The 11,731-nt window shown below is 33.0% G+C and overlaps 1 protein-coding gene across 1 annotated transcript in view; it reads left to right on the top strand.

Annotated features, from left to right (window-relative positions):
- Positions 1-3,489: 3,489 nt before the first annotated feature.
- Positions 3,490-11,731, top strand: part of EMB3142 (nuclear pore complex protein (DUF3414)) — a 30,671-nt gene continuing 22,429 nt past the window's right edge. Inside the window, exons 1-13 of the mRNA XM_012990985.2 lie at positions 3,490-3,929; positions 4,400-4,495; positions 5,018-5,092; positions 5,229-5,333; positions 5,414-5,524; positions 6,688-6,847; positions 7,432-7,517; positions 8,720-8,842; positions 8,929-9,156; positions 9,650-9,739; positions 10,439-10,597; positions 11,130-11,246; positions 11,350-11,556. Coding sequence (XP_012846439.2) covers positions 3,789-3,929; positions 4,400-4,495; positions 5,018-5,092; positions 5,229-5,333; positions 5,414-5,524; positions 6,688-6,847; positions 7,432-7,517; positions 8,720-8,842; positions 8,929-9,156; positions 9,650-9,739; positions 10,439-10,597; positions 11,130-11,246; positions 11,350-11,556 — 1,698 coding nt within the window. The 5' untranslated portion in view covers positions 3,490-3,788. The remainder of the gene's footprint in view (positions 3,930-4,399; positions 4,496-5,017; positions 5,093-5,228; positions 5,334-5,413; positions 5,525-6,687; positions 6,848-7,431; positions 7,518-8,719; positions 8,843-8,928; positions 9,157-9,649; positions 9,740-10,438; positions 10,598-11,129; positions 11,247-11,349; positions 11,557-11,731) is intronic.

The raw sequence follows: 11,731 nt of genomic DNA, 5'->3' as shown, positions 1-11,731 counted from the left end.
ACTCCCCCCTGTGTTAATGTTTTCGATGCACACTGCACCCATTTTGATTTTGGGCTTTGACTTATGGTGAATAGACAAATATACCCTAAGGGGTTTTTTAGCAATTAGTAAAGTATAATACACTAAATGTTAGAATCACTTTAATTTTGGAAATATTATATGTATTTATTTTTAATTCTTAAAAATAAAAATAAAAATTAAACAAGAATTAAATATATATTGTAATATTAAAAGTTCATATATGTTTTTTTATTTTCTTATAGTATTTTTATATGCTTTGTAATTGTTTGTTATATTTTATATTAAATAACAATAATAATAATAAAATAAAAACAAAATAAAAATAATAAAAAAAAAAAGAGTCTTCTTCTCTGCCACCACCGTCTTGCCCACCGTCTTAACCTGCAACTGCCCCGCTACACCACCACCACAATCATCTTCTCCATATCCACCACCACAATAACAGTGAAGATGATAATAAACACACAACAAAAAGAATGATTTCGACTGCGAATTGTACCATACACACGACAGGACCAGATGTAATATAGTCGATCAAATTGGGGAAGAATGATTTCGACTGCAAATCCTTATAGTGCTCCTGTAACCAATAACCACTTACACACACACGCATAAACAACAAAAACAATCAATTTAGGGAAGAATGGTTTCGACTTTCGACTGCTAATCTTTATAGTGCTCATGTAACCAAATTTGGGGAAGAATGGTTTCGGCGACGAATCTATGTTTCGGTGGCGGAGAGATTTCGGCGAAAAATCTGTAATTGTGCTACGGACGGTGTCACCGACGAGAAGACTGGAGGAGGCGGTTGGTGAAGGAAAGAGTAGGCGGTGTAAGAAGAAATTTGGGGAAGAAGAAATTTGGGGTAGAAGACGATATTCCCTCAGATTTTTTTTTTCTTTTTTTTACTCTATTCTTTTTGTTTGTTTTAACAATTTTGAAAATTACAATTTAGTCCTATAAATTTAGATTATTTATAATTAAGTCAATCTGGTTTTTTTCCACTTATAAAGGGATATTTATGTCATTTCACCCTGAAAATAGAATAATAAATCGCACATTCCGCGAGTGAGAGACACGATCTGCCTCGAGGGGTCCGGATGCCTTGACTTTGTTAACACAGGGGGAAGTTAGTAAGTTTTTTTTTCACAGGGGGGTATTTGACAATTAGAGATTACACAGGGGTGGTATTTGCAATAAGCTCTACTTTATATCTTAAATACGTTCAGTGGTTGTTAAGATTTTTTGTTCATGAGATTTGAATTCTTGATGTAAATGTCTATAGCCAAAAAAAAAAAAAAAAAAAAACAAAAACAAAACAAAAATTAGATTATAAATTATTTATATTTTATGTGGCTGTGCATTCGGGCGTCATCAAGAAAGGACAATTTCTATGTTAAGGTTTGGAAGTTTGAAATTTTTTTGTACTTGATTTATTTATTTCCTTCTTTTGTGACTTCTATCTTCTTCAATGCTGAAATATAGTATTTTGTGTGAGGTTTGTTGATTGGCTCTTAAACATTGCATATTATAGTATTTTGAATTTACATTTATGTGGATTTTTATTGTGCGCTTTGTAGTTGCTACATGAGAGAAAAAAAAGGCTCCTCTGATATGCAATTGAGCAATACGTTTCTGATTTAGAGTGTTATTTGTCCAAATGGTGGGTTATGTTTGCTTCGAGTGATGGTATAAACTGTTGTGAAATTTATATTTGTCGATTTTTTCATAGTTTGATATTTGTGAAGTTGTTTTGTCTGCTGTGCATATCGCATTTCTTTTCTACTGATAGAGCCCTGTTCTTAGGATTCGATTGGAAATACTCTTAATTATTTTCAAATTTTATGGGTGCAGATCGTTGTTTGCTGCTCGTCAAGCTCTGTTCTTGCGATTCGATTGGAAATACTCTTATTGTAACAAAATAAAGTTTATTGTATTATATAAAATTCTCGAACCAACACCATAAAGTGTTCTGTGCTATTACGAACACGCAAATGATGTTCAACTAGTCACGTAAATCTTGAGAAGTTGTGTCGTGCTCAAGAAAATTAATTTTGATTTTCATTTGATGTAAAATAATTCAGTATACTACAAAACTCGATAACTTGGAGGATAAACAAACTACGAGTGATCATGTTTTGCAACAACTTAAAGAACAAGTGTTCATTAACACATTGAATTAATTATTCTTTACTTAAATGTTAAAATTTTTAGGCATTACTCATTAGCATATCTATTTTCTTACTAGACGATTTATAAATAAGTGCCCATTTGGATGGATGGTTTGATTTGGGAAATAAATTTGGAAATACTCCAATTTAGAATCATTTAAAATCCACCCAAATTGCTCTAAAATCAACTAAAAAGGAGGGGTGTGGATTTGAAATTCATCCCCAAATCCCGCAATCCAAACAATTTAAGGAATTTGTTATTATGAATTTGAATCCCTCCTCCAAATCCCTCCATCCAAATCCAAATGCACCTGAAATGAATTTGGACTATTCATTACTTATATTCTCCCATCCCATAATCAACATTTGTTTTCAGTTCACTATTTTCTGCATATGTTGGATTTATTATATTTCCGATTTGTTTGGAGATTTGGTTCTAAAATCATTCTGATTTTAATTTTTTAGGAGATTTGGAACGGAGGCTTGAGAAATGGTTATTAATCGAAACACACAATTTACTAATATTTTTGTAGTGTTTTTTTAAAGATTTATGGATTGCTGGATAAATAGATTTATTTGCATTAAATTTATTCTAATCCTGTGCATCGCACGTGTTAAATTACTAGTATATATTAAATAAATAAACGTTAGAGCAACCTAAGAAACCCTAATGACATATTTATAAAAATAAATTAATTTATGTCTATACATAATTTTTTTTATCTCCTATTTTGCAGCCATTTAATTATTATTATTATTATTATTATTATTATTATTATTATTATTATTATTATTATTATTATTATTATTATTATTATTATTATTATTAACCTCTCGCGATGTAAATATACTTGCCGGAAAATGTAATTATCTAAACATCCAATCATAAGTTGACATGTGGCAATTACAAATAAAATCACTCATAAACTTCCAATTAATAATTACTTTGATAACCATGGTTGGAGTAAATGAATTTTAATTGATATTAAAATATTATTTCAAATATCAAAATGAATATTTGAGAATTCAATTTTGATATTTTGCACTAGAGTTGCTCTAAGGGTGTGATTAAAATGTTAAAACACACCTTTTATATATAAGATAAAGATGTGCTTAAAATGTTAGGAGTAATTTTAAAACAAAAAATAAACTTGTCAAAGAGTAATTTTAAAACAAAAAATAAACTTATCTTTATTATTAATGAATGTCTAAAAAAAAAAATCAATATCTCCTTTTATGTGTAAAAACAATCTATGTCAAAACAATAGATAAATGTTAAATAGAAAAATTGTTCAATGTAATTGTTTTTCCTTTTTCTCTGTTTTTTTTTGGGGAGAACTTTAATATAAATATTTTTAAGTTGGAGTCTTGGAGAGGAGAAAAGTGAGGAGGAATTTGAATTTTTTCAGACATTATTGCTATAGCGATTGCAATCGGAAATGAAGCAAATAAATACCCTTTTTCATACCAAAATTAGGGTAAAAGGCTAAAACCCTCGACTAGGGCTTTTCCCGCCTTAGAACCCTCTCTCTCTCTTTTTTCTCTCTCTCTCTCCCCATTAACCCAGCAGCATCAGAAAAGGGATTCGCGAGATCGATGGTGTCACCTAAGCAACTGTTATCGGTAATCGAGTCGACTCTACTAGGGCGGACTCCGCCCACCGCCGCCCAGAGAATCGAGCTTATTCACGCCATTCGCCACTCGCTCCCCTCCCTCAAGGCTCTCCTCTCGTATCCCGTACATTCTTACTCTAACGTTTCTCTCGGTTTACCCAAGTTTTTCTTTTCTTCTTCTTCTGTCCTTTAGGAACAAAATTCACCCAAGTTCTTGTATTGGGCATATATGTTTATCTTATGAAATTAGATTTTGTTTATGTTGCGCTGAATCAGAATAACATTAATTTTTCATTTCTTGAGGAAATTTCGAATTCACAAGTATTTTTCTATAATACGCTACATCTCATTTACACTTGTTATGCACATAAAATACCTGTTTAGAAAGAATATGTTATTCTTTTTCTTTTTCATTTTCCATTTTAAGTTATTTTCTTGTGTGTTTTGTAAATATAACACCGATCTCAAAAGATGGTTAGTAGTGGAAAAAATTTCAATGTAAAGGTTCTTAACATCCTTTGTCGGCATAGTTGTAATTTCTGATGTCATTTCTACCAAGTTATTTATTTCTCTCTTCTGCTCACTTTTTTCTAGCCTCCAAAACCGTCAGACAGAGCTCAAGTCCAGTCAAAAGAAGTGAGATTGCCAGATGCTGCGCCATTATCACTTGATGATCACGATGTTCAGATAGTTAGTTTCTATATCCTTTTCTACTTTCCATTATTTATATTGTAAGTCCTAATCAACAGTTAATCCATGGAAGCACATAAAATGAAAGGCATATACCTTTTGATCCTACAGTATTGGCACTGAGAACTATGTGCAAGATATTTTGAATACTGAAGCTTAGAGTTATGTATGTAATGAAAATAACGATCAGTTTAAGCTCGTAGACATATAATCATGCGGCATATTTTTTTTGGCCAACAGAGATCATAAAAAAATTGACGAATATTTATGAGCATGGCACATCATATGCTTAAATATTTTGGCATAATATTTTAAGTAAAACATTGGCACACATGCATGCATACAGGTGTAATGGTATATATTTCCTTGGCTAAAGATACAGTTGTTGGGTACTGATACTTTTGTGCATATGATGTGTTCCCTATTCCATATCTATCTCCTTACTGTTTGATTCTGCTCCAAATCTTTGTCTTGTTATCTAAGCCTTTCATTTTAACTACTTGTTCATTTTTGAACCCCTAGGCTTTAAAATTGAGTGAAGATCTCCATCTCAATGAAATAGATTGCGTGCGTTTGCTTGTTTCTGCCAATCAAGAGGTAATATCTGATTAGCAGAGAAGTTCCTTTTTTTTCGATTTTTCTTCAATTACTAATTTGACTTGCAGTTAATATGACTTGAGTTATCATGTTTTTCTATTGCTGCTTGAAAACATTTTATTTGTTCGTCTTTCAGTGGGGATTTCTAGGTCGAGAGCCACTAGAAATTTTTCGCCTTAGCGCGGGACTTTGGTATACAGAGAGAAGAGATTTACTGACATCACTATACATGCTATTTAGGGTAATGCATCATCTTGATTGCATTTCTAATGATAAAACCTTACCGTGTTCGTGATGTTGATTATTTTTGGCTTCTTACAGGCAGTTGTTCTCGACCAGGGTCTTGATGCGGATCTTGTAGCTGACATTCAAAGTTATTTGGAAGATCTCATTACTTCTGGACTTAGACAGCGATTAATTTTACTTATAAAGGTTCCACCTTCTTCCTAATATCTTTTAATAGGAATGCAGTATTATCTCTTGCATGTTCTGTTCATATCGATAATTAGTTGTGCTTACTCGTCCTTCCGCTCTTGTATTTTGTTTAGTTTTTTAAATGAATAAAACTGCAATTTTATTGCTTGCAAAGAGTTCCCGAGTTGGTACAGTGCAATTGTGGATCACTTAAAGGACCTGTTTTGAAACGCTTAAAAATGTGTGATTTTCAGCTTCTAGCTTATATTGGCAGTGCATATTTTGTAACACCTGCATTTCTGAGCTGTCCTCTGTAACTAAGCTAAAGTTTGACGCTGGAAGCAGCACTTGGTATGCTTCTTATTGCTTGGGTTAACTGGATATTGTGCAACATCTTAACCTTCACCTTCATTTGAAAAACTACAAGCTGATGAAACTTCCCAGATTGCCCTCGCATTCTATCACTGTCACTTAATTAATTGAATTGTATACAGTATAAAAAAATGTAAGGAATGTAATCGCTTGCTTAAGTATGTGCTTATTTTTACTATTCAGATTATTTTATCATACTTCAATTATAAATTGCTATGCAAATCTTTGTGGTATACATAAATAAGCTAGATTTGTAATTAATACAGTGTTCATATTGTTTGTTACAATATTGATGCCATTTGATATTGTTATTATTACGTTATACAAAAACCGACAAATACTGATTATAAATTATAATAAAAGTTTGTTAGTTAAGTTTCTGTTCCGAAGATTTCCAGAGGCTTTTAAGTAAGGAAGTGGAAATAAAAAAAACCATAAACATCCACTATCAAAAGTTCTAGCGATGTGAACTGTTTTGCAACCGTAGTATTTCTATTGCTTTTGTAAATGTAAGACTTCTTCTTAGCAGGGTTTTGCATAGATGTCCGTAGTTAAGTGTTGTCATGGATTTTATTACAATGGATCTGTTAAAAAAATTATATGAAGAAGTTATATTACCAGTAGACCCATAAAGGCATGACGGTTTTACATTTCATTCTTCTATTATGTTTCTGTTTTTCCCTTTTATTTTTCTTTTACAATATTGTACATTTTCTGGATTTTCCCAGTTTTTGTTCTTCTTGTTCATCACTATCTTTTTTTTTATTATATTTCTCTACATTTCTCACTATTTTTCTCATTTTCACTAGGAACTCAGACGAGAAGAGCCAACGGGCTCAGGTGGGCCCAACTCTGATAGCCACATTCTTGACTCTAGGGGTGCTCTGGTGGAAAGAAAGGCTGTAATTACTAGGGAACGGCTTATTCTTGGTCATTGCCTTGTTCTTTCAATGTTGGTGGAGCGTGCAAGTAAGCCTGAACAACGATTTTTTTGCTATATTTATTTCATTGAATCCTACAGCATTGTCATGTTTAAATACACAAAAGAAAAATGGTATTTCATCTAGGTTGGGGTTTAACTTTACAGTTTGGATTACCTTATCCGTTATAAAAATTCCAGTTGAGTAATTATGAATTTGCTATTATCCTTTATGCTCTTTCAAATGCCTCCCATCTTCAAACATACTTTTGTCTGGTTGTTGTGTTGCTTCTCATTTTAGGTTCCGTTACATAGAAGATGTTTTGCGTCACCCTTTATTTCAGTAAACAAATAAAGAGGTACTGGGCTTAATTCACTATTAAACAGAACCACCTCAACCAAATTAGATATATTATGAATATGCAGATCCAATATGAATTAATGAATTCCACAAGTTTGTTGTGTGTGATTTGGCACTACCAAGGTTGTATAGTTTCCCTCATGTTTTTGGCTATGAGACTCATGGATGAAGTGATTGTCAGTGAGCTTAGGTATAAAGATGATTTAGCATATTTTGATGCTTCTCTATGTAAGAAACTGAGATTAATGGACTGATTGGATTTGCTTCATGCAGGCTCTAAAGATGTTAAAGACATTTTTTTTGCTCTAAAAGAGAGTGCTGGAGAATATAGTGGGGCCCTGGAATCCTCAAAGCATCAGGTTAGGTCCTTTGTTACTTCAACTTCTGACACGTTTTGTGTTGGACACTCACGGACACCTTTCGGAAACTTTGTGGGCCCTTCTTGTAGTTTTGAAAATTTATAGACATGTTTCAATAGCAAATTTCCAAATATTTTTGTTGGTTCCTTAATTATTTACATGATTTAATAATCAATTGCAAATTAATAGTTGATAATAATATTTTTTCTGAAGATATTTGTATGAAAATATATAAAATAAATTTTCAATTAATAAAACACACACACACACACACACACACACACACATATATATATATATATATATATATATATATATATATATATATATATATATATATATATATGTAATAGTTGATAATAATATTTTTTCTGAAGATATTTGTATGAAAATATATAAAATAAATTTTCAATTAATAAAACACACACACACACACACACACATATATATATATATGTATGTATATATATATATATATGTATATATATTATATTTATAAATACTCCTATATTATTAATATTTACACATATCCCCCATTTCCGGTGTCCTTCTTTTTGGAATATGTTGTTTCCACGTTTCGACGTGTCCTCGTTCCTGTGCAACATAGGTTAGGGCTGCAGAGCCAGGACAAAGACATTTGACATAGGTGCACACTGCATGTAATTTTTCTTACAGCTCAAATGTACCCACATAACCAATCTTCTTGGGATTACTAACAAGAAGTAAATGTATTGGATCTCCTTTTTGTATGTTGTCTGAGTTTCTTGCTCATTGAAGCTTGTGTGCATTATATCCAGTTTTATATATTCTGACCTTATAGAAAGGATACAAATGGATGATTTCTTCTTAGGAACTATCACTAAAGTTTACTTACATACATCTACAGTCAGTTTCTCATATAAAATGTTTCTCGATAGGAAGACAAATACCAAGCAATTAAACCAAATTTTTGGAAACATAATCTGCGAATCAGTGGTTTTATAATATGCAAGAACACTGTTTAACTTAATTTCATGCTGGGGCACAATCCTGATAGTGCCAAAAATTCCTTCCAGCAATAAACTAATATCCGTTGACACGATTTTAGGAAATGTGATATGTTTATCAAGCACAAGCCATTCCTTCTCTTCATTTGTCATTTCACATTATTTTCCTGTACTTTTGTCACTGACCGTGTAAAGTTCCGTCCTTTCTGTGTGCAGATTACATTTAGCCTTCTTTTCTCCCTTGTCATCGCTTTCATATCGGATGCTTTGAGCACCACAGCTGACAAGGCGTCTGTATTGTCTAATGATGCTTCTTTTAGGCGTGAATTTAACGAGATTGTAAGATAAGACGTGCAGACATGTCTCATACTGTATTTTTGTCTATGTCAATTTAAACCTTATGTGATGTAATGCTTCCTTATAAGGTGATGGTTGCTGGAAATGATCCTGTAGTGGAAGGCTTTGTTGATTGTGTGCGGCTTGCATGGGTTGTACATTTGATTTTGGTACAAGATGGAAATGATGTGGGAGAGATAGCAGCTAGTCCTTTGTCTACTGATACAAAAAGTGTTTTCTCATGCCTGGAAGTTATTTTTGCCAATAACAGTTTCCAGTTTTGGCTTGATATGATTCTTCACAGTGCAGCATATCAGGTTTGATTAATCTTTATATTGGATTGTTTTACTGGTAAATGAAGCAATACTGAACTCGTCAGATTCCAATTTAATTATAAGGGTGGTTAGGTTTCTGAGCCCCTTAATTTTTATTTTTAACCTTTGTCTGCAAGAGTTTTATCTGATGTCTCTTCAAGTAATGTTACACTGAATCCTCATGTGGTACCTTCTCAAATAGATGGATTCCTTATACAACCGTTGTTTTATATTCCCATCTCTTATGATGGAGATTTTTTAATTAAAGGATGCATGCCATCTCATGCTTGAATAGCTTAGTGCTACGTGTGAGTGTTTGTTTCTTATATCTTTTAGTCATGTTTTTTGTTGATGTACTGTACGTTCAATCCAGGATTTCTTGTATCTATTTCCTTGAACATCATTTATGATGTTTGATTGATTAGGATGCAAGATTGTTTTTCTGTATCAATCTTCTTGAACATGTCCTAAATTTCAGTTTTGTGTTTTTGTACAGAATGAAGACGAGGATGTGGTCTTTATGTATAATGCTTATCTTCACAAGCTAATGACATGCTTTCTTTCTCATCCGCTTGGTAGAGACAAGGTTGGTTGAATTAGGTTGCCTTTGAACTCATGCATCAATTATTATTGAATATTGAGAGCAGTGGTTGGGATTTATCTTGTTTGTCTATGTTTGCAAGCATGGTATTGATAGTTAGTAGGGTGGGAGTTATCTGAGATTGAGATTGATTGTTAAGTGGAGACTAACACCCGGTTTTCTCTTGTTGACAAGTTCCGTTAAGGTTTTATTATAAATTGTAATGACGCTGGAGATGTGATGTGTCATATTTGATGAAACATTGTGTCTACATTAATTAAGTATTATTAACATGAAATTATTAAGATCAAATTTCTTTACAGCAAGAGAACATGAATATAGATACGCTTGGCTTGTAAATTAGGTAAATCTCCTATGTCGAAGAAACAATCCCAAGCCATCAATTAAGATGGTTTCGGCACATTTAATTATAGCAGTGGTCCACTAATTTGGACTGTGATTTGGAGCGTTGTGGCTTAACTTTGTAGATGGTCTTTGAGGAGTGCAATGGATCCATGTACTACTGACACTAGTCAGGGACGGCTTTTTTGAGTTGAATTTTAGACAACATTGACACCGAAGTCTTTTATTTACATAGTATGATTTCATTGTAGCTGCTGTATTGTTATAATTTCAATGTGTTATAGGAGCATGCTTAGCATTTTTTATGCTGAAATTTGCTGATTTGATTCAAAAATTTGGTAGGTAAAAGAAACGAAGGAGAAAGCTATGGCTATGCTTAGTCCATACCGTACTGCCTCACATAATCAGATTATCGAAGGTAGTGGCCATCCACAAGAAACATATGAAATTGGGAGGCAACCTTTTGTTTCCGTTTTGGAGTTTGTGAGTGAAATTTATCAGGTCAGGATGCTATTCCTTTTGTAAATGGCTCATGAGAATTATTGACTCTTTTATTTATGGTATCTTTATGTTTTGAACTATTTCTAGTAATTTGTTAGCAAATACTATTGAGTCTTCATTTTCCATGAATCATGAACTCTGTTGAAGGTCAAATATGAAAGTGTTGTCTGTGAGTCACTAATTACCAACCTGTACTCCGGTTCTGTTTGTTAAAAATCAAAATCACATCAGGATGGCTGGGATTGTGAGGTATGCATGATTCTCGGATAACAGAATATTTGATAATATCTAAGTTGATATGTGTGATTTTCTTCAAGTAATATATATTCTACATGTCTTTTAAACCTGTATATATAGGTCATATTGTATGTGGGATGATATGGGAGAACAATTCAAAGTGTTATTTTAAATTGGCACTTTATTCGTGGATGTAGGCCAAATGGCCGAACCACATTACATCTCTGGGATACTCTCTCGCTCTCTATCCTTTTAGATCCCTGTACGCTGTAACTAAAATTCAGTACTTTCCCAGAAGGAACCTCAGCTATTGTCTGGTAATGACGTTATTTGGACGTTCGTGAAGTTCTCTGGTGAGGATCATACTAATTTTCAAACTCTCGTAGCATTCTTGAAAATGCTGAGTACCTTGGTATGTGAAGTGAACATCATCTCTGTTTACTGTTGATTACCGTACTAAAATATTGAATTCGATTTCATTCGTTTGCCTGTTTGGTGTTGCTTCCTTCAATTAGGCTCGTAATCCGGAGGGCGCCTCCAAAGTTTTTGAGCTGCTTCAGGGGAAAACGTTCCGCTCTATCGGTTGGAGTACCTTATTTGAAGGTTTATCTATGTACGAGGACAAGTTCAAACAATCTGTTCAGAGTCCAGGAGCACTACTGCCGGAGTTTCAGGAAGGAGATGCAAGAGCACTAGTTGCTTATTTGAATGTTCTACAACAGGTAAAATAGTGAATATGTATTACACTCAATATGCACCTCTCTGGATACACTCGATCTCTACTCTAGAATTAGTTCTCTTTGTTGTTTCCCATTTTTTTTAACTTCTCTTTCCACTTAATTTGAGGAAGAGCTGTTTGAAGATATATTACCTTCAGTCAGTACTTACCTTCCAAAA

This window comes from Erythranthe guttata, chromosome 10, assembly GCF_056151865.1.
Source record: "Erythranthe guttata isolate IM_541 chromosome 10, IM_541, whole genome shotgun sequence".
Taxonomy (NCBI): Eukaryota; Viridiplantae; Streptophyta; class Magnoliopsida; order Lamiales; family Phrymaceae; genus Erythranthe; species Erythranthe guttata.
This window is presented reverse-complemented; position numbering and strand designations above follow the sequence as displayed.